The sequence below is a fragment of the Dendrobium catenatum genome, unplaced genomic scaffold (genome assembly GCF_001605985.2).
Source record: "Dendrobium catenatum unplaced genomic scaffold, ASM160598v2 fragScaff_scaffold_1263, whole genome shotgun sequence".
Classification (NCBI taxonomy): Eukaryota; Viridiplantae; Streptophyta; class Magnoliopsida; order Asparagales; family Orchidaceae; genus Dendrobium; species Dendrobium catenatum.
This window is the reverse complement of record NW_021319725.1, coordinates 417,862-445,679: the sequence shown is the minus strand read 5'-3', so window position 1 is coordinate 445,679 and position 27,818 is coordinate 417,862. Positions and strand designations below refer to the sequence as shown.

General features: G+C 36.4%; 1 protein-coding gene across 3 annotated transcripts; it reads left to right on the top strand.

Moving 5' to 3' along the window:
* The first annotated feature begins 1,157 nt into the window (after positions 1 to 1,157).
* Positions 1,158 to 14,417, top strand: LOC110106338 (squamosa promoter-binding-like protein 14). 3 transcript variants are annotated; one of them, XM_020836227.2, is made up of 5 exons: positions 1,158 to 1,598; positions 12,029 to 12,162; positions 12,245 to 12,460; positions 13,184 to 13,438; positions 13,944 to 14,417. In XM_020836227.2, the coding sequence occupies exons 1-5, from the start codon at positions 1,210 to 1,212 to the stop codon at positions 13,961 to 13,963; spliced, it is 1,014 nt and encodes a 337-aa protein (XP_020691886.1). In that variant the 5' UTR covers positions 1,158 to 1,209; the 3' UTR covers positions 13,964 to 14,417. The 3 variants fall into 3 exon arrangements, with proteins under 3 accessions (XP_020691886.1, XP_020691869.1, XP_020691876.1); XM_020836210.2 differs by lacking the exon at positions 13,944 to 14,417 and having other exon boundaries at positions 1,160 to 1,598; positions 13,184 to 13,788; XM_020836217.2 differs by lacking the exon at positions 13,944 to 14,417 and having other exon boundaries at positions 1,163 to 1,598; positions 12,029 to 12,141; positions 13,184 to 13,788.
* The last annotated feature ends 13,401 nt before the right edge of the window (positions 14,418 to 27,818 follow it).

Below are 27,818 nucleotides of genomic sequence, written 5' to 3'. Positions count from 1 at the left end.
AGAAACTCCTTACTCACATTTGATTGGGCTCCACTTAAGAGGCGCTGTTGCTCGAGGGGAATCTAACAGAGGTTGGGGGTCCCCAACTATATTCGTCCACCAACCAAATTAAACAGCAGTGGATTAGAAAGTCATTTTAAAAAATAATAAGAAAGTTTTTCAAATAAAGTCTTAATAATTAAACAGCAGCACGGTCGCTGAAATGGTAGAGCAGATGGCCGCCGACAAATTCTGATCGGTGAGAGTCCAGTGTACATATGAAGGATTTTGAGTGAATGTACCGTCCGATCGTTGTACTTGACTGGGCGGAGGTTGGCTGGTAGGATCAAGAAATTTCTCAAAGCCATTTGCTCTGAAGATCTTTAAGATTGGAGAACGCCATAGTGCGTAGTTGTCCGATGCGAGAGGGAAAGTGACAAAGTTCTTGAGGTTAGAGACGACGAACTTGAGCGTCGCATGAATTAATGGATCACCGGAGGAGGAGGATTCGGTGTGATCAGCAAGATCGGAGGAGTTGGAAGTAGCCATGAGCGTGGATCGTTCACGCTGCTTCTGATACCATGAAGAACCGAGGCAGAGAAACAAGAATAAAGAATGAAGAATGAGTAGGAAAAGTATTTATGTATATCTCTATTAGACGGTACAAGCATAGGTATATATAGAGTAAGTAGCAGATATGAGATAGACATATTTACAGTTATTGCCATATATAAATATAAGAGTAAATACAACTGTAATTATTTATGGTGCTCTGATAAGCTTAATCTAATTGATAGTTAAAAGCTACTGATCATCAACCATCAGATCAAACCGAAGTGAGCTGCGTGCGTGTTGTGCAATTATTAGGTACGGAGTACGGACGGGAAGAACCGTCCGCACACTAGTATAAAATCGCGCTCGGTACCACTCGGTATCACTAGGTACCGCTTGGTATCCTGTATCTGTGCGGACGGTTCTCACCGATCCGCACTCCGCACCTAATAAAATTTCGTGTTTGTAAGTGTTGTTAGTGACTGGAGTGTTAATTGTATTCATTAGCGAACACATTTATGTACAAACACTGCTCAAATGAGTCACATCTCTGTCGTTTATCGTCCTCCCTTCGTCATTGAATTCTGTCATTTAGCACAGAACAGTAACCCTAACGCCAGTTGTCGGTTTTACAGAGGTAAAAGACTTCCTCTTTCTTTAGTTTATAATCAAAACCGCATGCTTTTTCGCCAATCCTCCTCACGCACTGAAATGGAAAAGGGCTCAAGCTCTAGGGCCGGTGGCTCAGGGGACGCTTTCAAGGGTCTACAGTTTGGGAGAAAGATCTATTTTGAGGATGGGAGTGGCGGTGAGAGTTCCTCGAAGCCAGTGGCCGCTCCGGCGTTGCCGGAGATGAGGCAGGTGGTGGCGGGGAAGAAGGCAAAAGGGGCAGCACAGGGATTTGGGCAGCCGCTGCCTCCGCCGAGGTGCCAGGTGGAAGGGTGCAATTTGGATCTGAAAGGGGCAAAATCTTATTACTGCAGGCATAAGGTTTGTGGGATCCATTCTAAGTCTCCTAAGGTGATTGTTGCTGGACTTGAACAGAGGTTTTGCCAGCAATGCAGCAGGTTGTAATCCCTTCCTACTCTAACAATCTTTCTTCTTCTTCTTCTTGTTGATTGTTACGTTGTATTCATTCCTGGCATTTTAACCTGCGGTTATTCTTGTTTGTTTTAACCTCTTTTAATGATGTGGTTTCCTGATGATCGTACATGTGGTTGTTTGTCTGTTAGGGTTTTGGTGATTTAAGAATAGTTAATAATGGTTAGAATTCTTCTTTATTATTATTTTTTTTCGTATTTTGGCTTTCATTTTGGGACTGGCAAATCTTTCTTTTTTTTTTTTTGCCTTGTTTTTTTTTCTTCCATATAGCTTGTGTTGAGATTGCGTGGCTCTAACTTGGGCTATTTTTCAAGGTTATGCTACATAGAACCGTGGAGTCGTTTTTTCTCATTTAGTTGTCTAAAGTTCTTGGCTTAGCCTAAATTTTGCATCTGCTGTTACTTTGTAAGGTTTTATTTAGTCGGTTAGATTATGTTCCTGGGATTATGGCTATATATAGTCTTTGTTACATTTGGTTCTACTCTTATATGGTTGGATCTCTTGTAACGCTTATTAGATGCGATCGATCTCTAAGGTTATGCATCTGCACAAACAAGGGCCTCTTCTGCGGATACTTTTTCTGTTGTTCTGTCATGGTGCTTTGTGAGGTTAATGATAATGAAGACATTTACACAGCTATGCAGTTTATCTTGGTCAGGAGCTTTGACTATCAATCAAGAGGTCTTAGGTTCAAATCTTGTTTGTGTGAGTTTAACTTAATTGGCCTAAGGGCATCTCCAACCGAACGCTAAACGAGTGTATGGAGTCGTTTCGTCGCTCCAACTGAACGCGAAAATTTCCGCCATTTAATCGCAGGTGAACGGCGTCGCACTGTTCACTCACACCATTTTTTGCTCTCAACCGGAAAAACGCGCGAAAGGGAGAGCGATCGTTACCTTCTCAAAAACACCTAAAATGACGTTCGATTGGAGCATCACCGCGCCATTTTGGAGTTTTGCGTTACTTTGCCGTGAAAAATGAAGTTTTCGGTTGGAGATGCCCTAAATGTCCCCAAAAAAATAATCAAGATATGTCAGCCTCATATGAATCTTTTCGCAGATTTTACTTTATCAGTGCATGTTATATCACTGAGGACAAGGTGTATTATTTTACTTGAGCTGTTATGTTGGGATATTAAGGAGATTATGAAAGCTTGAAGAAATATGAAGAAAGAACCATTAAATGAAAACTTTTTTTTTGAAATGGGGTATCCACCCGCAGCCACCCCTGAAAGGGCGCTTGGCGGCTGATTAATCATCGTCTGACCTAGAAGAGACACCCACCCCAGAAACCTCCTGGCCCGCACTTAATTGGACCTCACTTAATAGGTGCTGCTGCTCGAGGGGAATCGAGCACGGGTTCGGGGGTTCCCAATCGTACTCGCCCACCAACCAAGCTAAGCATCGGTGGGTATTAAAAGAATTTAGAGCCTGCCTTGGTCTTGCCTATAACATGAAACTGAACCTAGTGGAGCTGAAAGCATCAACGGAGTTAAGTAGAATAGGCAAAAGATTGGTTAAATGGACATGTGATAGCATAACTGGATTTCTGATAAATTTAGTGAAGTTTTATTGCAGATGATGTCTGACAAATGATCTTATTTGATTACTATATAATTATTTTTTATTGCATTTTATAGTATTGACACTTTCTATTTTAAGGCGCCACCTCCACATGGACCACATGTCAGAGGTTGTTATACGCCTCTCCTCACCTTTTCCTTTTGATACTTATGCTGGGTTGCAAGGACAAAAAGATACAGGATATACAATGTATTGAGGACTCTCTTTAGTTTTAGCTGCTTCCGCAATTATTTTTGAATCAGGGGTATTCTTAAGTTAAATTTTAGTTGCTTGGAGGGAAAACGTCACTCTTCCATTTTGAAATGAATGCGGTGAACTTCTGATTGAACCTTCAACATTCAAATTCAATAAAACCTGCCAAACAAGTTGTTTTTTATCTTATTTCACATGTTTTTCCACCACTTTTCTCTGGTTGTTTGATGAATCGCGGTAAAACTTGGGCTAAAAATTTGCTTTTTCTCGAGTAAAGAAACCGCCTATTTCATGAGTGGAATGAATGCAATAAATATATGTGATGGAAGCTTCAACATACAAGTTCATTGAAACGTGAAAACACTTGAAAGGCACCAGCATCTACCTTTGGGAATCTATTGATTAGTTCATACAATTGCAATATGTTTGAAAGATTTTGGATTTGGGTTTACTAATTAAAGTTCAATGTGTTGGGAAGTAAATCAAGCAACGAAACAAACAAGAAAAAAAAAATAACAAAAATGAACATAAGGACTTAACATGGAAAAACCATAAACTAGGAAAAAACCACAGAGCCACACAACACCAAGAAATTCACTATGAAAATTGGGAGAAGTTATACAAATCTCTCTTCTCACACTCTCTTATTGTCTCTCTTCACTTTTATCTTCGTTTTTCACTCAAAATAGTCAAAGAGACGATTTTCAATGCACCAAATGATGCAATCTTTCAAGTGAAATATTAAAAATGAGAAAGAAAACTACCCAGCCCAACTTGCAGCGCCGCGGTGCTGAGGTTGGGTGCGTCGCGACGCTTCACTATCTCTTTCTGAGTCCACCCTAAAGTGTCGTGGCACTGCAGCCCACATCACCGCATCGCTCTGTTCTCTGTCTCCAAATAGAAACTACAACGCCGCAACATTGTACGAATTTTTTTCCTAGGATAAGGCCTCTAAACTCCAAGCAGGAGGAGCGTTTTCCTCCTGCAATCCATTGACGAGCTCGACCGAATGTATTGAGGTATAAGACAATAGCACAACCGGATTGATCGATACAATTAGATTACACATGAAACTAACATAATGTGCTCCATTCAACTCTTTCTAAAACTTAATTACAATGTGGTGTGGCCAAACTCGAATTAGGCATGATCCCCAAAAACATTGAACAACCTATGAAGCAACTAGACCCAAATATTTAACTTTCTTTCAAAGTTCCCTAACAAGTTATAGAAATTTAATTATATATTAAGTCATAAAAGACCAATTAGATGCCAAATACATACTCAATTTTCATATCATCAATCACTAACAACTTTATAAACCATACTTAGGGAATTGATACAAAATATCCTAATATTTGTTATAACACAAAATAAATCTGAAATGTTTCACTTTGAAGAACCCACATAAATTCACTGAATTAATTTTTACTATTCAATGCACTAAAATATATCATCTAGTAGATATGTCCACAAAACTAAATTTCATAAATCATATCCGCTACTTGCATCATTTTATATTAATCAATCAGATCCATATTTTATTATGGAGGTCAACCTTAGAGTCTAAAGGTTTTCACTTGAGTAGATCTAAAACTGAATATATGGAGTATAATTTTAGTAGTAAAAGACCTAGTGCAGGGATTGTGACTTTGGGTGATCAAGTCATTAATAAGAGTGCACGTTTTAGATATCTTGGATCTATCGTTAAGAGTGATGGTGAAATAGATGGGGATATTATCAGTACAATTCAAATTGGATGGTTGAAGTGGAGGAATGCATCGGGCTTATTGTGTGATAAAAAAGTCCTCCTCAAACTTAAGGGAAAGTTCTATAAGATGGTGGTGAGACCTACAATGCTTTATGGTGCCAAATGTTGGCCATTAAAAGAGAAGCATAATATTAATTTAAGTGTTGTAGAGATGAGGATGCTCAGGTGAATGAGTGGCTTTACCCTTAGAGATAGGATACGAAATGAGCATTTACGTGAAAAGGTTGGAGCAGCTCCAGTGGAAGATAAGATTAGAGAGAGTCACCTTAGATGGTTTGGTCACATAAAACAACGGCCTTCACGATGACCCATTTAGGAAAGTAGAGGTATTAGATTTGACTTATGTTAAGAAAGGTAGAGGTAGACCAAAAATACTTGGTTAAAAAATATTAGAAATGATTTTTCTTTATTAGATTTAAATGAGAATTTGACTTTTAATAGGATACAATGGAGACAAAGGATTCATGTAGCTGACCCCACGTAGTGGGGCAAAGGCTTGTTATTGTTGTATACATATTTTATTACATCCATGTTTGAAATTGCTAAACTTGTATTGAGGCATTTTCTTTTCGTGAGAAGAGGCATAAGCATCATGACATTTTCAGTGAACTGCTAAACTGTTAAATTAATGAAAAATATGAAATTATAGGTAACATACTAATAGCTTAGTAAAATGTTAAATTAAGATCATAAAAAGTTAAATCAAAGTAAAGCCATTAACAGCCTTATAAGGCTACAAACAATGCTAAATAAATAGTATCTCTCTCTTCTTGTTCAACATAAACAAATAGTCTAGGTCATAATTTTTGAATTTAAAAGTTCTCCACTAACATCACTTAGAGGGTCTTCGTTAAAATTAATATTATAATTAATTGCTTTCTCTCCTCTCATACCAAAAAAACAAAGAAATAGGTCTCCAACAACAAGAAGAGAGGCGTTGGAGGAGAAATGACGGCGATGCAATAGTGACAATAATGCAACAAGATCGAGTGTGGGCGTGAGGGTCTTATGGAGTGTGATTGTGAGTTTGGTGCTGTTCTTGTCAAGTTTCGTTTGATTTAGGTGTAGTAAATAGGTTTAATTATACACACACATACATACACGTACATAGACATACATTTATATGTAATTTATAAATTACTTAAACTTTAAAATTTCAAGCTAACACCTCTTTAAATTCCCGTTAAAATTATGCTGAGTATCTTGAGGCATATCTTACCCCAATTGAGGTGTAAGCCTCATCTAGCATTTGTGAGGCGTATGCCTCGTTGCTTTGTTTTAAATTATAATAAGGCGTATGCCAGTCTCTAATTATGCAATTTTGAACAATGCATCTATCATAGATTCTATATATTCCACCGTACTAGCCATCGCGATCATCCATTGCAACAACCTTTCAGTAAAAAGATAGTATTAAAAAAAAATTCTTTGTTAAATTATGATAACTAAGTTTTCCAGAATTTTAGAGCGAAGCTCATGTCATTCCTTAAATTTATAATAAATGCCTTGCAAACTTAATCAACCATTATAATATTATCAATAGACAAGAAACAAATAACAAGTACATCCAAATAACAAGGAACTAAATTCATGCAACTAATAAGGGAAATTTAAGAGGCTTAGATTCTATAATGCACACACATAGGCATGACATGACACAGACACGTGATACATCAATTATTAGAAATATAGAAAATGGATACTGAGTTAGACATGAAATTATAATATTCATATCTTAAATATAGTATATATAAATTGAATAAGCAGAATATTAAGAGTAATTGAGAAATCATTAATAATTGTCAAGAAATGTAATAAAGTTCGTGAGCTCTCTCAACACCTAAATCTCATTCATGTGGAAATTAATGTCCTATTTGCATCTTTTTTATAGGGGCATTTTTTTAATTTGGCCAAATTTAAAACAATTCATCAAATAGATCATATATGATCAACATTTTAGTAGCTTCATGTCCCCAAAATTGAATGAACTTAGGATTGTTGGTTACGTCTCATTGACCCACTTGATTTGATTATAAACACACAAGATTTAGAGACTATTTAGTCCTTAAATGATAAATATTGGGATTTCGAGAGTCGAGCGTCCATGTCATATGTCATACACTCATACATCAAGAGGATTGACGATAATGTTGTCGAGAGCCATGCATCAATATTGTGCAATGGGCATTGAACGTCGATATTGAGATGTCAAGATGGCGTCGACCGTCGATGTTGAGACAATGCTAAACAAAGATGAAATGTTGAGTCAACATGAGGGAATAATTGTGGGCGTAGAAATTGGTGGAGTCAAGTGTCAATGTCAAGACAACGTCAGGCTTTAATGTTGAGATGATTTTGAAGCTTTGATATTGTGATGGCATTGGGCGCCGATTTTGATATGCCATTGGGTGTTGTTGTGAAATCCTAGCCGTGACTCACGAGAGAAAGGAAGTGAGAATGTTCATGGAATGGGGTAATGAGTTCAAGTGTTTGCTTTGGGGTTGTGGAGATATGATAAGAAATTTATATTTCAATTTTTGTAATAAATAAAAAATTGAAATACAAGAAATTATTGATGAGGACATCGGAGATCAACGGCTACGATCTTGAGTCTATTTATTTATGTGTTTTATTTTATTTTGTTGTTTTTTCCTTTTTACCCTTATGGGTGGTCATGTAGTGTTGTAGCCCGAATGGCATTTTAGTCGATCCCTCTTTTCTTTTCATGAGGCCTATTTATAGGCTAGTTTCTTGTAATTTGGGATGATGAATTATTGATAATGAAATTTTATGTTTTTGTTGATCTCTTAGTGAGTTCATGTTGATATCTTTGTGAGTTCATAAGGGGAGAAGCCCGAGGAGGGTGATTTGCAGTACCCGTCAATCTTGGTGGATTCCAAGCTAGGTTCGCGGTTCTCTTATCTTTCTTTTATTTTATTTTTCCTTGCATCGAATTCCCTCCCAACTTCCCACCCGCTGGCCTCTTTACCCACTAAGTTTTTCTTGGTAATTTTTTCCTAACCCGAGTCCTTCCCCTTGCCGTCGGCCTCCAGCCAGCCACCCGTCCGGCCAGCATCTCCCTTGCTCAATCCGCCGGCCCCCCCTTCACCCAACCCACATGTTTGAAATTCAAATTTCAAAAGGGCATTGATTACTTCCCTAAATTAAGGCCAAGTAATTAAGAGAGCTATTAATTGAATTTCAAATTCAAATTTGAAATTCAAAAGCTTTCCAAATACTATTACTTAAATTAGGAAACCCCCCTCTTAATAAAATTTGAAATTTAATTCAGATTTTCTTTAAACCTTTGATTAGTGTGTGGGCCCCACTTCATTAGCCTTAATTCCCCTCTCCCCTCTCTATCTATGGCCGGCCCCTCTCCATGCTCATTTTCTCTATCCAATTTCATTAATAGCCCCTCATTAAGCCTCAATAATTATCTCCCACAATTCCCTCTCATCCAATTTAATTCTCCCCATTAAAATTTGAATTTAAATTCAAATTTATCCCACCAAATCCACTTAATCTGAAAATTAATTTCAGATTTCTATTCTCTCCCCAAATTGATTTGGGATTTTATTAATCTAGCCACCTAGGCAAGTAAATTAATCTCAAGACCATCTCACATTGTTATTCCCAAATTTTCCTGCTATACTCTTTCAATTTCTGCATCCAGAAAGCCGGAACGCAGCAGTTCTTCATGCCAAACTGCTGTCCAGAATTTTTCTGGACAGATTTTGTGCACTGTCCTGAGATCCGATCACCCCTAGAGCTGCTGCCAAGGTTACTAAGGTCAAGGCGTGCTGTCCAAACTTTCGTACCAGCTGTCTGAAGGCTTTGGTTTGCTGTCCAGGGAAGTCTGCACATGTTTTCTTGCTGTTCAGCCATTTGGAAGGACTTCAAACGCTGCCCGGACATTCTAGGTTGTTGATCACACGTTCAGTAAGGTTCTTAGATGCCACCTACTTCCTCCCAAGCCTCCCTACAGCTGCGGGAACTTCGTATTTTCTGATTACTTGGATTAACTCCCCTCCAATTCTCTTATCTCCTTAGTTTACTTCTCAATTGTAGTTTTAATGTGATTTATGACGATCATGGCAATTGTTCTCTGCTTAAGCTTAGTGTTTGGTAGAATTGTGTGAGGGACCTCTCCTAGTACTGCTTTTATTGTTAACTTAGGGATTATTGTTAAAATCAATCATGTATGCAACGTTAGATTAACTTGAATGTTTTATGATCTTAACTTTTACGTGCGTGATTTAGCCTAAGCATGTATTTCATCGCTCTTAGTGTTTTATTTTGTTGTTAGAAAATTCATTGTGAAGATATGATTATTGTGGCTTCTAACACTTAAGCGTGCAAACTTTTTCAAGTAATTCAACTTTGCGTGATTGTTCTACATCAATTATTTTGAAAAGTTTCTTGATAAAAGATTTAAGACACATGTGTCGGATACGCATGTTCAATTTATTTTAAATATTTTTTTATTGGACATATTTTTAGTGTGTCTAATATATGTTGGAGGTATGTCGAACTTGTGTCATATTCGATACGTGTCAGACACTGCATTCGCCTTTGAGGGGAAGTGTCAGTGCATCATAACTTAATTCAAAATTCAATATTTGAACTTAAAATTAAAACCTAACAACCTTTCATAATCATCGATTATCTTACTTTATAGTTTATGTTGGGAAGTTTACTGTAGATTGGAAGAATTGAAGAATAAAATGTTTGGGGCTTGGCCATGGATTAAGCTAGTTGATTAAATTAAACTATATTACACTAAGAATTAGTAGTTTTAATTGTTGAATTAGAAAAAAAATACTCGAAAGTTGGCATTATATTCAATGTCACCTCTGCCGCATGACAGCTAAGAAAGAAAAATTGAAAATGAAGGAAGTCTAATAAGTGCATCCAAAGTAGAAGAATCTAAATTCATGCAACTAATAAGGTAAAATTGAGAGTCTTAGATTTAAAGTTCAACATTCGAACATAAAATTAAAACCTAACAACCTTTCCTCGATCATGTTCCTCTATAATTACAATGGAAAGTTTACCATAGATCAGAAGAATGAAGAATAAAAGGTTTTGGCTCTGCGATGGATTAATCTGAATGATTGGCTCTGCGATCGATTAATCTGATTGATTAAAGTAAAGTAGATTACACATAATAGGTAATGCTTATTACTCCATTAGGAATCTTGACCAAGTAACTACTCCAGGAGCTGGAGTGTCTTCATTGTGGCCATCAGAGCATCCACCCTCACCGACTTAAAAGCAATTGCCTAAACCCCTTCCACTTGCACCATCCTGGAAGAAGAGGAATGTTGCAAAGGTCTTCAGTGTAATTGTTGTAGCCGCTTCTTCCTCGAGTTTCTTTCTTTTTCTCTCTCAAATTATCTCTCTTAAGTCGCTAAGATCTATCACCTCAGCCATTTGTCTCTACAACTCTCAAAAGAACAGGATGGTTCAAGGACAAGTATGGAGGGAGGAAATGCATGCAAAGAGTTTGACATTGCTTAGAAAGCCTATTTATGGGATTTTAGAGAGGGGTAAGTGTAAAACCTTGGTATGTGCGGCGCATTAGATTCATCCATATGTCCATAGATTTCAAGTAAACCTAGCTGATCGGCTTCAGAATGAAATCTCAGAGACCAATCCGACATTGACTTGAACATCAATCCAATCATGTGAATTGCTGACTTGTTTTGTTCCCATGCCGATTGTATAGGAAGAGACCTTCCGATACCGCATGGATCACATTGAGTTTGTACTGGTCAGATTGTCTAGGAATTGCTTACAATATTGAATCGCAGCTAGACCAATTGGATATTCGGATTTATTCCTCGGAATGAGAAATGAGCCTCAGAAGTGATCCTAAGAGTAGAGGCATTGGCAAGGCTCACATGAAGGGACATTTGATAGGAAATACTTGAGTTCACAAGTAATCCAAGAGGAAATACTTGAGTTCGCAAGCAACCCTAGCAATAATTGATAAAAACAACGAGAAAACACACAAGAACGTGATGAAATCAACCCAAAATCAGTGGATTGTATTAGGGAAATCCAAAGCAAGACAAACAAAAAGCAAGATACAATTGATCCTCAATTCGAGAGGATCGTTCTCTCCCAATCTCTAGAAGAAGTTCTAGAGCCCAAGACACCAAGAGAAAACTCCAAAGAACCCAATAATCATGCATAACCCTAGCCCTAAACAAGGCATACTATTAATACAATAATTCTCTAATTCAAACATCCCTAATTCAAAATTTTCCTCTCACCCTAGCCGCACAATCCTCTCTCCACAATTTGCTCCAAGTGGGTCCCACTAATGTGGGCAACAAGCTCCGAAGGAGGCGGACATGTTCCGCCTCCTATATAGGCTGGCTGGGCCGATTCAGGATGAACCGGCCTAACAACATTTTCTGCTCTAAGGTTAGAGATTCAATATCTCCTTTTCGGGTGCGTGCTTTGTTATTAATTTATTCTGTTCTTTAAAATTTTTAAATGTATTATTTTAGTGGTTTACTTATTCTGCAAACATTTATTCTTTGATGATGCGAGATTTTCATAAGAATTTCTATCTGTGTTAAAAGAGAAAGCATCCACTTTTTTTTCTTTTCAAGATAGGAGATGGATGAGTCTGATACCATTTTTCCTTATTTCAGCATCTTCGTGTATGATTTTTAGCATTTTGTGCATTCATTTATAAATGTCTTGATTCTTCACAAGATTTAACATTTTTTTGTTACTGCAATTAAACCTAACTTTAGCCTTCACAAATCCCAATGCCTTTTTAGCAATTATTTCTGTTCTTTTGAAGAAGCCTAGTGAATAAAACCCACTGCAGATTCCACCTTCTAAAAGAATTTGACCAAGGGAAAAGAAGTTGCCGCAGACGCCTTGCGGGACATAATGAACGTAGAAGAAAGCCACCTCCAGGGCTTTTACCATCACGCTATGGTGGGCTGTCATCCTTCACTGGTTTGGTTTTTTATCGCAGTATTCTTTCTTTACTTTCTGAAAGCTACCATGGGATCTGTGTACTTGAATTTTGTGTGGCCAGAGGACAATACTAGGCATAGAGGCTTCCTCATGGACTTCATGCATCCAAGGCCACCAGATGCTACAAAAAACATATTGTGGCCAACCATGAGAAGCAGCGACCGGGTAGTTACTAACCAGTTGCAGGGAAGTTTTCAATCTTCAGGAGTGGCCATGAGTAATCCACTCCCGGCACTGTTCTCCGCCCCTGAACTAGCACTCGGTGAATGCATTGCAGGTAGGGCGTGAATGAGCTGTGAGCTTGAGCGAGCTCAAAGGTTGTTCTGCTTGGTTTTGTTAAGCAACCAAATCAAAATTGATTGTGTTCTATTTGTAAACTTAGGGGCTGTTTGGTATGCGGATTTAGGGCGGATTTGAGGCGAAATTCAGCCAAATGACCTAAAATGCAAAACCAAATCTCACGGAAAATCGAAGTTTCCGTAGACAAAAAATTCCGCCTTTTCGTCGTAAATCCCGGATTTCGGAAATCCTTTCGTTCGGCGGATTTCTGAAATCCTCTTGTTCTATTGGCGCGGGAATGAAGAAACTCCGTCCAAATCTTTCAACCTATTTAAATTCTGAATGGAATAGCCAAATAGTCATATAAGATTTATCATAAAGGTTACCAAATAGTTTTCATGATTTAACCCCCTCAGGATTTCGTAAACCCGGATTTGAAGGATTTATGAAATCCTACTTAAATTAAATCCTAGATTCTACCAAAAAGCCCCTTAGGTTTTGTTTTGGATGACTTTTTTACTATTTCTTAAAGCAGTTTTTTAGTATAAAATTAAAAATTTTTTAGTAGAAAGTTGGCTTTAAGAAACAGTAAAAAAATTCGCCACAAACGAATGCAGTAATAAAGTCGAATATAGCTGTTCAGGAATATACAACTTACTTGAAGGTCATATATGAATTATATGCTATGTATGTTCATATATCCATCTAAATATAACTGCAGGTGTGTCAGATTCCACCTGTGCTCTCTCTCTTCTGTCAACTCACCCATGGGATTCAGCTACGGCTTCTGGCACGTCGAGAAACCATGGCGATCCTGTGATCACTCCAAGCATCGAATTCCAGATGGCTCCGGCAAACATACCAAGCAGCTTTATGAATAGCTCTTGGGCGTTCAAAGGCCATGCAGTAGGAAGCAGTAGCTCTCATGAGATGGGATTGAGGCAAATCCGGACAACTGGTAACTGCCAGTTCTCAGGTGAGTTAGAGCTGGCTCCTCAGGGGAACAGGCATTGCCCTGATGATGTCAGCCCGAACGAAGTTTATGATCACCTTCATGATTTACACTGGCCTCTGTAATTATACTATGCTCTTATGGTTTTTTGACTTTCTAAACTCTGCTATTTACGAGTATTTTGATGTTTAGAAGAGCATGAAACTCATGAAACCTTTTCTTTGGCAGCATAGCTGAGAACCAAAATATATTTTCACGTCTCATAGCTCTCTTGTAAACGTTTGCAGATTTGCAAATCTGACATTGATTGGTTTTTTATAATTTGCAAGTGAGTGCATAATTGCAGAACTGGCATATAGCTTGCTATTCCTGAATCCTAATATATCATTTGCCTTCATCATTGCAGTTGATGGTTGCTATTTATAGATTCAACCCTGGCAATCCTATCCACTTTTTGCCTGTAGCAAAAAACTAATGCAATGAAAATCACAGGACTGATTCTCTAATTATTTCTAATTTTCTTTCATAGATGGAATTTCTCTATCCTAGGGGTGTAAATAAGTTGAGCCAAGCTCGAATTTGGGCTAACTCCAACTTGGCTCTTCAACTTAAAGGCAAGTTTCAATTCGAGCTCGAGCTCGGCTTGTTGGAGTTATAATGGGCTTGATCTTTGGAGCTCGGGGGAGAAGGATTAACAAATTCAGCAGCTCATTGGAGAAGAGGCGTGGTTGAAGAAGAAGAGCAGACTTTTGAGAAGAGAAATAAAGATTTAAGTTTTTAAGAACTTAGCAGCAGGTGGTAAAATTTCATATTATATCTAACCAGACAGCTTAAATATTAGATTTTTATAATATATATATAATTCTAAAAGAATTTCTCTTAATTCTTGAGATATTAGAGCTATTTTTAATCGACTTGAGCACTATATCTGTATTGTTCTGCATTGATAAAATGTCCGGCAAAGAAATGAAGGTACGATTCTATGAAAAAGAATTATTCAGTCGACCATCATGCCTTGACAGATCCTATCATTGAACCCGAGACCTCTTGGTTGATAGCATAAGCTCGCAACCAACAGATCAAGGTGAGCTATTTATTTTTTTAGGAGTTCATGATTATCTAGCATTTGAAGCTCAATTATTTCACAAAATTAAGATTTGGTTTGACACAATGTTAAAAACAGTTTTTTGGGATAAAAAAATTAAAAATTAATTTAAAAGACAATAATAAAAATTGTTTCAAACAAAGTCTAAATTATGAATAATAATTGTAAATTTATTTCATGTTATGATATATAAAAATAAAAAGAAGATAACCAAGAAAATACTTGCATTGCATAAAAAAATGAAAATAATCAGTGTTAGAAGCCATTCACTTATAAATTTAAGTTATTGAATTAAAAAAAGAATTTGACTATTGTTGAATTATAATCAATTTTCACCAACACTCTAACAAAAAAAGTCAAACACAAATATTATGCTAAAATTGTGTTTTTATAATTTGAAGCTCTTATGAGTCACGCTTTCTTATATCTGCGTTGAGTAAATTTCTAGAAAAATGAAGAAAAAGCTATTAAGCGGAGAATCAAGAAGAATATGCATATTTTATAACTTTTTAAATAAAATTACTTTCTTACACATTCCCTGTGCTCTGAATCCGACGGATTTTAAGTGCAGCGATGGCAGTCATGCGATTTGAAACAAAACTGGGCCTACATATACAGTTCCATCTCCATGGCTGCTGCTGTTGCTTCTTTTTCTTATATAGCACATCGATAAGCTCTAATAATAGAGAGAAAACTTCAAGCGCTGAAGCTAAAAATTAAATAATGGAGTTTCGAGCAGTCATGAGAACTAACCATCATCTTCTTATTTTTCTTATCATCCTCTTCTTTTCACTTGTTGGAGAAATCGCAGCATTTGCCAGAGGCGGCGAGCTTCGCCGGAAAGACTTCCCCGGCGACTTCATCTTCGGAACTACACAGTTCCGGTCTTGGTCACGTGTTTGGCCTCATTATGACTGTAACAGTATGAAGGAGCTGTAAGAGAAGGCGGCAGGGGACCAAGCATTTGGGACACTTTCACACATAGCTATCTATGTCTTTCTCTTTTCTCTCTGAGTACATCAGTTTTAGAAGATTTAAATAGAGAAAAAAAAGAGTAGAATATCTTTATTTTAAAATATTTAAATTTATATAGAGGTTAATGAAGCTCATGATATTATAAAAAAATACTAATATCAATATAAGTTTATAAACTTTAAAGTCCATTCTAACAAAAAATATTTAAGAATATTTTTAAGTAATTTCTAATTTATTTACAGATATTCTTAAAATCAAATTGCATATCTAAAAGTTAAATATCTATACTTACTAATATGACGAATGGAATGGAGAAGCTTTTTTATCTCCTCTCATTTCGCCCGCTCTGCTAGGGCTTTTCACTAGCTCTCTGTGGCGTGATTCTGCTTGGCTGGGGCTACTTGCTTCGGTGGCACTGGCATCTTCCGTTTCTTACAGGGAGGTTCTCCTTCCTTTCTGGTTTTGCTTTTGGCTTTTCGTTTGTTGGATCGTTTTCATTTCCGGTGCGTGCCGAAATGGCACCGAAATTCTGCGACCCTGATTTTTTAGGGGTTTCATCTTCGTCGCGTTCTTTTTTACATGTTCTTGCAGGCTCATCTTTTTTTTTTTTTGCTACTATTCTGGAACTTAGGGTTTCCTCTTTACGTGGATTACCTTCTCTGTGGATCTCGAGACAGGAGATCAATGCTTTAGCTGCTCCTTTTCAGTTTTCCTTAGTTGATTTTTCCCCTCCAAATGACCATCTCTTAATTCCATTCATCGGTTTTTCTTTAATCTTAACTTGAATGAGGAATTTTTGGTCACCTTGATGGACCGTCGCATATAATTATAAAGTTGAAAAATGACCTTGATTACTGTCAGGTATTCTGCCATAGATCTTATTTAGTATATAATTTTTACATGAAACTTACCAAGTGGTCGCCCCTTGCTGATATTGGTGTTGAGTCACTGATCGTTCCGATTTGGGTATCCTTCCCTCAATTGCGTCCTCACCTCTTCTCTCCCCACATTCTTCACGGTTTGGGTTCGCTCTTTTGCAAAGCCCTGAAAATTGATTCGGCTGTCCTCCATTGGTTTCGGGCCGTCCTTAGCTCTTGTTTTGGTGGAGCTGGATATTACTAAATCCTACCCCGATAAGGTCTAGTCAGGCCCTGAGAAGTCCGACTATCTTCAGCAAGTGGTTATGGAGGATTTCCCTTCTTTTTGTGCTTCTTATAAGCGTATTGGTCATATTGTTGGTAATTGTCATCCTGTGGTTGATGCATCTATTCCTTACAAGGGTTCTAACAAGGTTTCTGTTACTCATGAGCTGGTTATTTCCTCTCCCCCTCCCCTTGTTCAACCGTTGCCTGCTGTAGAGAATTTTTTGAATGAGGTGGTTGCTGTAGATTTATACCCTGCAGACAATTTGGTTGGGAATGAGGTTGATCTCGAGGGGGTTCCACCTGCTATTTCTAATCCTAATTTAGTCCATGTGGACTCTGTGGTGGTTGGGGTTGTTCCTGTTTCCCAACTCCCTCGGGTATGTGTAAGTGATGCTTGTGAATTAAATTGTGGTGTTAAATCTAAGCCTACAGTGTCTTGTGCGGTTTGGTTATGGCTGATGTTCCTTATGTGATAGCTGAGCAATCTGATTCTTCTGTTTCTCTTTTGTGGGATTTGTCTGGTTGTGGTGAACCTTCCCCTATGGCTCACGCGAATCGGGACGATGCCTCCTCTTCTGTTAATTTGGTTTTGGATAAGCATGTTCATGCTCATCGGATTTGGTTTCTAATGACAACTTGAAGGGCAATATTAGTTTTGTTAATATCCCTATTTCGATTTTGTCTGATATTGAAATGAAAGAGCATGTGACTAAGTCTGTGAAAAATTCTGTTTTGATTCAAACTGACTGGTTAATTTTAGAGGATTCCTTTTCTTCCCCTTTTAGTGGGGAAGAATCTGATTATCATAAATTTGAGAAGGATCACTTTACTGTTCGTGATATTATTAATGCGAGTGGTTATAAGCAAAGAAGGAAAGTCAAGAAGAAATAGTGTATGTGATTTGACTTTTGAGGTTTCGTCGGTGGTTTTTGGTGTTTTGATGGACAATGATGAGGAGGCCCCTGCTTCCCCTAGTTGGCTAATCTGGCTGGCAACCTGGGTGCCTCAGCTTTGGATTATGGATTGTGATCGTATACTATCACCTACGGATGGTCTGTGCTTGGTTGCTAGGCTGGTGCTGGGGGCCTCCATTCCTGAGTCCCCTCTCGTTGTTTATTTTGTTATGTCTGACTTTTTTGGGATTGTACTATTTTGTATCTTAGACTGTTGGCCTTTGGTTGTTGTAACATCTCTTTGTTATTCAATAAATATTTTTCTGTTTAAAAAAAAAATCTATATTTACTAATATACTTTTTTAATGTTTAAAGTATAATAAAATATGTATATTATTTTAAATAAATTAATATTAACAGATTTTGATATAATAGATTTTTAAGTGTTATATAAATAAATAAAAATATTTAGATATTAAATATATAAATAAATTATACAGATGACTAAATCTTATTATATAAAAATGCCAGTCTCAGTTGCATTCATAAAAAATACAGAAATGATATTCTATCGAAATTGACCAAATATCTCATATATGCGTCCATAACAAAAGCAATATTGATTTTTGAATGAGCTGAAGGTGATTTGTCTTTTGTTTTGGGTTGATCTCTACGAGCCAGCCTGTTAATTAATGAATTTGCTTGCAACTGGTACAGTTGATGATGTGATTTTATTTTAGGTGGATTTATACATATATTATATAGTTTTTATGCATTTTCATACACCTAAATTTTGATATTAGTTTTATATTTTAATGTCTAGATTTTATCAAAATATATACATAAAAAGCTATATTTTAATTTTAAAAAGTTAACATTAATACTATTTATGATGTGATTTAAAAATTTAAGAATTAAGTAAAAAATATTAAAATTTAGTTATTAGAAAGAAAAGTTATTCATTGGATATGGATTAATCAAAATATTGTACATCTTGAATCTCCAAAATAATTTTTTTTTTAGATTTTATTTGGGACAATTTTTAAAGTAATTAAAAAAATAATAAAACAACCATCTTAAAAGAAGCTTTTAAATAACTATAGTCAAGACCACATCCATTTTCATAAAACTTTAAGCTAGTAGGCATATCAAAAAAAGGAATTAAAAGTTTAGGGGCGTTTGGGATCAGTTTTTTTTTTAAATGTTTTTATTTATTTTATTTATATTTTGATTTGAAAAAAAAATATTTGATATGTTAAGAACATAGTATTATTATTATTATTATTAAATATTCTGGTGTTGATAGCTGACGATGGCTGAAAGTGGTGGCGGCTGATAAGGGGAAAAGTTATTTTGTGCGGATGTCGAAAGTCCGTCCGTAGATCAACCAGAATGTGCCACATCACTGTTCGCTTGGTACTGTGGCTCGGTACCGCTGACGTAGCTGCACTTGATTCATCTCCAGACGTAGAGCTACGTTCGGCCTCTGCACAGAATAATTTCTCCTGATAAGGGTTAGCAAACTGTGATAATTGTTTTTTTTAAAAAATATCCAAACATTTAAAAGTTGTTTGAGCGTTTTTACACTAAACAAACATATTTATAAAACTAAAAAAACTAAAAAAATATTTAAAAAGTAATCTCAAACAGGCCCTCAATTTCTAGCGCTTGCTATCACATTAGCAATAAAACTGAATTAAGTTGGATTGCAAATAGTATTAACAAGAAGATACATAATCAGTATGTTTTATGTGTAAAATGGTTTAATAAATTTGGTCACTCATTTTCTTATAAAAACTATATTCATCCTTCAATGGATGCAGAAAGAATAGCCGATAAAAGCACCGGTGATAGAGCCATAGACTTCTTCCATCGTTACAAGGTTGCTTCAGCCTATTTGTGACACTCTTCCACTGGGACTTTTCCCAAGCTCAGCAAGACAAATATGGAGGTTTCTTATCGCCACAAATTGTGTGAGTACATATTCATTATTTTTTTTTTCTTACATTGAAGAATATGTCTAAAGCTCAAAGTTCTAATTGCATAAAAAAAAAAGTCAATTAAGTGCTTACTCATAACTTAAGGCGTCTCTAGCCGAACTTCAAACGACTGTAAGACGTAGCTTGTTTGCTCTATTCGAACAACACTGTTCACCTGCGCGATTTTTTTGTCTCAACTGTCTTTGCTAAAGAAATGTGCGAGAGAGGAGAAAGATGGTATCTTCGTAGAAGCGCGCAAAATGGAGATCGATTGGAGATGAATAATCACGGCATTTTTTAGTTTCACTGCATTTTGGAGTGAAAATGAGATTTTCGGTTGGAAATGCTTAGGGAAAGTATCTGCTGGTTTTAATTGTAACAGATATTCATTAGACAGCAGGACTCAACCAACAGTCTCCTTCCAAAGAGAGCTACTGAAAAAATAAAATAAATCAGTGAAATAATCATAAATAGGAATATAAGATTCAAAATATGGTGAATGAAAAGGATATGGAGTTTGTTTGTCTGAGTGATTATATACATAATATCACAGAAACAAAAGTTTGGTATGTGGTAATCCATCATTGATTTGAAGATTTTCAAATGACGGTCACTTGCTACGCATATTAGGAAGGGGACATTCTCATGTGCATATGTTGTTATATCATCTAACATTTGAGCAGATGTAATTACAAAAACCAAACCAAAATTAAAATAAAAAGTACACTAAAGAAACAACTACCAGCAGGAGGTCTAAGAAGGAGAACCCAGCAGCAAAGCAGTCAACTATCTACTACCTGCAAAACATAAGAGAATGCAAAGCAAAGCAAAACCGATCCAAAATATAACATGAGTCCACAAGGCTACCACACCACGCAACAGATAACAGAGAAGGTCAATCCGATCAACCAAGAAACCAACAAACACAAACCCATAAATCGAGCAGCCACAACCAGTACCCAACTAGCCAAAGGAACCCACAAGCATCAATAGAGACAAACAATCAGAAGAAGGATTACTTCTTCTTAGATTTTCGCCTACGACATTTGCTTCCACCATGCAAAGAACCTTTATGAACTTTACTACTCACATTTAAGCCATATAACTCACCAACATCTTCACAAGGCGAATAACCATACCCATCCAGCCAATCTGATTGGTCCATATGAGTTTCAAGTATATTTGAGGACAATCTAACATTTAAATTATCAGAAGAGATAAGCTCAATTGGAACATCAATAAACGTCATCTTCGCATTTCCTCTCAGGTCCACAGAAACAGCATCATTCTCCTCACTTCCCACAGGCACATTAGTAGGCCCAAGAATGTCACAAGCAACAGGTTCTAGAGAAACCGAATTACTACCAGAATTCGCAAGAGCAACAAAATAATTTCCAACATCAGACAAAATATGATTGGCAATAAGCAAACAATTATCAGTTTCCAAAAACATAATTATTAGTCGGAATCGACGGATCAACCCCCACAACAGCCGATGGGTGATCCTCGACAACAAGAACCAATTCAGCATGAATTGATGCATTAATTACGGATCTAATTATTACATTAATAGGGATTTGATTTATACATTAATTAAGAAATCTAATTATTATATTGATTATGAATTTGATTAGGAAGCTTTTTCTTAATTACTTTGGCTCAAATATATAAATAGAGCCTTGAGGGCTGCTCTTGAATTTAAGAGATGAGAGGAAGAGAGAGTTTGAGAGCTATTGTAATTACTGAAATCATCATCTCCTCCCCGTAGATGCAAGCATCTTCGTCGAACCACATAAATTATCGTATTTTGTGCTATTTTGTTGTGTGATTTTATTTTAGCTGTGATTATTTGCATAACAATTGTTCTATCTAATAAAAAAGAATTTCGCATTGTCATAACTGAAGCACATGAAAGTATATATGATCTAATAAAAAGAAAATGACCAAGAATGGAGTTCATTGCTATACTAAGAATGATAAAAAAATTAAAATTCAGGGAGTTTTTTTTTTTCCTTGTATTTCAAGCGAATTTTTTTGCAAATTCATACCTCCTATATTCAAGGATTCTAATTCAAGACCTTTTACTTGGAAGCCTAATGCTAAGATGAGAAGCAAGAACTATTGATTAGTGCATTTAATTCCTCTACATGTAGATGGACGATCAAATGAAGAAATCCTTTTTGGTCATGGGCCAAACTTAAAAGTTTCACATTGTTAGGTTCGGTGATAAAATTACCTCTTAATTCATGAAAAACTTTAGATCAATTTGGGTTTGAAAGTTTGTCCAAACTTGCCGGCTACTATATATCAAATATGCTATATCCTATTCGCACCCAAATCTTCTTATTTTCACAAATTCAGGCCTTGAAAATTTGCATTCTGATCATATCAAGCATCCTTATCATCTTCTTCTCCTTTTCCAGAAAAAGATAGCCGCAGAAAGAAATTTTTTGGATAAGAGCCCTTTGGGCTGGTGATGGGTATAGATGTCTGTAGTTGCCGGGCTGAAGCTTTTTAAGTACGAAAAGAGAAACAAAATGTACAGAAGAAGCAAGAACAACATATTTTAACGCTGTTAGACAATTTGCCAATATTCACGGATACAGTAAACACAATAAATTTGAAGAAAAAAAAAAAAAACTCGACAACTCACAGAATTCTCAGACAAATACAAATTTATTACAAGCTCGAGGGACTATTTGTAGTTGTGAGATGATTTACCAATGAGGATTACTCGAGCATGAATGGGAAAAAGTTTATATTTATTTATTGTTATTTTTTGGAAAAAATTCAAAGAAGGGTCTTATGCGTTAATTAAAAAGAGGATTACAAAACTTTAAAGAATCAACAGCTCCCTAAAAATACAACATTTGAAATAAAATCTATAGCCTATTGATCAAGTCTATTACAAACATGCAAATATAATAGAAAAACAATCTAAAAAGACAAACCAAACTAAAATAAATAATCTCAAGGAGACCAACAGGAGCAGGAACCAACTAAAAGCATCCAATTAGCCACTCCTGAAAATCCGCAACCAACAAGAGCACGAGGAGGAGGAGCATGGAAAGAACCTGCAAGAAGAAAGAAAAGAGCAACCAAATGCAACAACAGCAACCAACCCAGCACGTCAACCAACCAAAAACAAACACAAGCAACAAATGCACAACAAAGCACCAATCAAAACTAGTCATTAGATGAAAGACCGAGTAGCACACAAAAATGAGATGGCAAAAAAAAAGTAGATAACCCAGACACCCAAGCACCACCCCCAAAACCGAAATAACCACAATTACAACTTTTTAGATTTTCACCTACTCCGTTTGCTACCTCCCTGAGCAAAAGATTTCTCGACGACAAATTCGACACTTAAATTATATAGAGCAAATTCCTCCTCGTGCCCTTCCAACTCCTTATTGAGAAAGAATCAACCAGCCAGTCCAATTTGTCCAAGCAATTGCCCAACAACTGAGCACGCAAAGCCTCATTCGAGATAATAGAAACCGGTACGTCAATGAATGACACACTCATCAGAACAGGTTCCATAGGAACCACGAGAGATTAATCCAAAACATCATCCACACCATTAGAAGTTTAGAACCACAATCATATTTGTTCATTTTCCATTACTTTGCTTTGCCTTTCTCACTTCATGCATTTAAAAATAAAATGATAAATTTTTTCTACATTATAAATAGAAAACATCACTAATCTATATGTAATTTGAATAATTAAGTATAGTTGATCCAGAATTAACCACATCTAAACATTATCTATTCTTATTACAAGCACTAAATAATTTATAATTTAAGTCCTCATTATAATTACTAATAAAATAATAATCTCAAATATTTGTCTTGAGACTATTTTCTAAAGCAGTTTTTTAATTCAAAAATTTATTGAACTAATTTAAAAAAAAAAAAAACTATTTTAGAAAACAATAAAAAAAGTTAATCATTAACACAATTATAAATAGTTTAATTAGTCTAAGTTATCACGATAACTTTTATTGTTGGTCATTTCTTATTAATAAGATAATTATTTGGAACTTTTTTGGTCAAACAAATATTATTCATATACGAAACATTGCATTGAAAATTCAAATTCAAAACATACCGTTCAGAGATTTTTATAATTAACTTTTCATTTAATTTATATTCCTTCTTTAAAATAACGAAATTGCTATATCATTTTTTTTGGTATGATGTTAGATATATTAATTAAAAAAACGAATGATATTATTGTAATTTTATCAAATTACAAATAAAAATTAAAAATAAATAAATTATAGCATTAAATATATAATAATGAAAACATTTAAATTTAAATTATTTATATTGTGAACCTTATTAATGCATGAGAAAGAATCTGCCTGTGTTTTTGTTTGGATTGGATTAAATAAGATTATGCAAAAATTATTTAATTAAGGTTCTGCCAAATAATTAGATAAATAAACAGTGCTTTGTGAACTACTAATTATGCAATTAGAATTCATAGGAAAATTTAGACTAGGCAATTTCTTGCTCATATCTGTTTAGTTATCAACCAATTAATTAGTTAATCAAACTAATGGATCAGTCTGGCCAATAATTTTGAATAAATCTTTTTTCTAAATTCTAAAAATATAAATATCGATGATTATTATTATACAAAAACAAAAGTTTCAAAAGAATTTAGAGAGCAAAGTTGATAGAAATAAGACCAAGCCCACAATTATGCTGATAAGGTAAATACAGGACACAGAAAAAGGTCCAAGCAAATGAAAATATTATTTTGTGTAATCTATCGTAGTTCTTTAATATAACATTGACCATTGATAAGTCTTATGTCCTCAATGAAAAACATAGAGAGTTGTATTAAATAGTAGACGGTTAACATAAAATTTATCGAATAATAATGATATGAATTCTTTAATACATTATGTTATTGTTATTTGTAGTATCAAAATTCTTTAATTTATATATTTATTGTTAATAGATGATCTAGTTTTAGTTACATTGTTTTTCGGTTTGCCTTATTCCGGGCAATCATTATTACTTGTAGAATAGATATATAAGATCATCTCTAGCTGAACGCCTGAAACTCGTTTGGCGTCCGTTGTTTGCTCCAGCCGATCACAAAAAAAAAAAAAAAAGCCATTCGCGTGACGGCGTGAGAGTGAACAATGTGACGCAATATTGACGTTGTACTGTTCACAAGCTATTTTTTTTTTATAATCCAAACATTAGGTTAAATAAAGTATGAGAAAGAATATACATAGAATATTCTTTTAGAATATTTTTAAACACTTAAAAAAAAATTACTTGATTGATCATATTCAGGGGCGGATTGTCACGACCCGACCCGAGACGAGACGGATCCCGCCCGCGCTGGATCGCGACGGAGCTGCACTAACCAGGATCTAGCTTTGGAATTTGGTTCAGAACTGAATCTTCCAAATAATTAATTCACACAGACTAACAAACACAGAGCTACTATGTATCATCAAATGCAGCGGAACAAAACATCTATCCGATTTCATTTCCTCAAAACAATCATCTACAGAACAGTACATGGCTTTCGACAGAAAGAAAGACAGAAAAGAAAAGCCATGACTGTACAAAAACCAAAAGTACAAAAGTACCTATACTGATCAGACTCTGAACTAATCCTGAACTTCCTTGCCCTTCCCAGAACCTGAAAACCACCAGAAAGCAAGGGTGAGCTCAACAGCTCAGTAAAGCAACAAACCTCCAATCAAAATCCTCAGAATCTCAAAACCAACACAGCAGACAAATCCGTACAGAATCGAAACAGATTCGGACAGATATCAAATCAACAAAACTGTACGGAAACGAAAGTTGTATCAAATCAGAAACATAACAGATCAGACACATCAGATCAACAGAATCAGAATCGTACAGATCATATCGGAACAGAACAAATCATATCAGAATCATATAGCAGATATCAAATATTTAATTAATAGCTAAATTCCCTGACACTGACTGAATCTCATAGGATCCAGGCCACTTATGCCTCCCTTTGTGCTCACGGCACCAAAACAGATCAGATCAGATGTGCTTATAGCACCAGAATACATATATAGTGCATATAGCACCTAAACAGATTGTTTCCTCGGATCCGGAACAGAACAGATATCAGATTTCATATTGAGCTCATTTCAGAATTCCCAGACACTAACTGAATCTCATAGGATCCAGGCCCCTTATAACTCCCTTTATATAGCATATACAGATAGCATATCAATTCAGAAGATTTCCGGACAAAACAGAAATTACTCAAAAATCGGGCAGCACAACGGCAGTATACAGAATTTACACAATTTTCCTGAAAATCAAAATTCACCAAATTCGCACAGAATATAGATATCAACATTTTAGAACATTTATTCTACTGCACAGATAATTTCCAAGTTCACAGAAAAATCCAGTCGACTAAAAACACAGTCGAATCAAAAATACCCGGACAAAAATCTAAAAAAAATAACCAAAATGTGCACACTCGGCACTTCAACAAAATACAGAAAGTTACGCGGTAGAAACTAAACCAGTCGGAAATTACGGACGAAAATCGCGAACAAAACTTAATTCCGGACAGATAATACCGCCAAACTCGACGGTTCTGAAAATTGAGAAAGTCGGATTGTGCCTTACCTTGCGTACAGCAATTTCCTCAACAGTCTCTTCGGACGAAAACAGCTCGGCGTCGCCCGAAAATCCACTTTTCCACTTTTTCCTTCGTTTTTCTCTCTCCTCAACTTTTTCTCTCTCTTCAAAATATCTCATTTCTATATATATCCAAACTGATCGTCCTGGACGATCGAGCTTCGTACCGGACGATCCATGAAGAGAATGATTTCGTCCAGACGAAAATTGAACATCGTCCCTGGCGAAGGGTTCACTGACTTATTTTCGTCCAGACGATCCTGATTTCGTCCAGACGAACCATACAGCCAAACATGATTTTCTCTGCACAACCTGTACCGATCGTCCCGGACGATCCGACTTCGTCCGGACGAACCTGGAGCAAAAACTGATATTACAATCTCCCCAACTTAAAAAAAAATGTCGTCCTCGACATTATCCAGTCCAAACTCAGTCAAAACAAGTATGGGTACAACCGTCTCATGTCAGACTCCTTCTCCCAAGTGGCTTCCCGTGCAGTACGGTGCTTCCACTGGACTTTAACCATTGGAATCTGTTTACTTCTTAGCTTTCGTACGTCGTATGCCAAAATCAACTCTGGCTCTTCCTTGTACGTCAGATTCTCCTGAATCTCAACCTCATCAGCAGATACTTTCTTCCCAGAGTCGGATACCCACTTCCTCAGAGTGGATACGTGAAACACATTATGCACATCAGGCATCGAATCAGAAAGCATCAATTTGTAAGCAGCTTTTCCAATCCTTTCCAGGATTTCAAAAGGTCCAACATACCTCGGACTAAGCTTGCTCACCTGACCAAATCTGCTCACACCCTTCATCGGGCTGACTTTGACATACACAAAGTCACCAACCTGAAACTCTACAAATCTGTGCTTCTGATTGTAATACTTCTGCTGTCGATCTTGAGCAGCTTTCAATCTTTCTCTTATCAAATTGATCTTCTGAGCAGTTTCATCAGCAAAAGTGGCTCCCAAAGCCTGCCTATCTCCGACCTCCGTCAGAGTCAAAGGAGTACGGCACTTCCTGCCATACAAAGCTTCGTACGGTGCCATACCGATACTGGACTGAAAACTGTTGTTATAGGCAAACTCAATCAGCGGAATATGATCTTCCCAGCTTCCGCTAAAGTCCAGAACACAAAGTCTTAACAGATCTTCCAGTACCTGAATAGTCCTCTCAGACTGTCCATCGGTCTGAGGATGAAAGGCTGTACTAAAATGCAGTTTTGTACCCAAGCCTTGCTGAATGCCTTTCCAAAGTCTGGAAGTAAAACGTCCATCTCGATCAGATACGATCACACGAGGCACACCGTGCAATCTGACTATCTCTTTCACATATATCTGTGCCAAGCGATCAACTGAATCCGTCTGTCTGATCGGAAGAAAATGGGCTGACTTCGTCAATCGATCTACAACCACCCAAATAGCGTCGTGCCCTTGTCTAGATCGAGGGAAACCCATCGCAAAATCCATCGTTACCTCCTCCCATTTCCACTCAGGGATAGGCAACGACTGCAACAATCCACCTGGTCGCTGATGCTCTGCCTTTACCAACTGACAGGCTTCGCATCTCGACACAAACTCTGCTACATCTTTCTTCATCCCAGGCCACCAGAACAAAAGCTTCATATCAGCGTACAT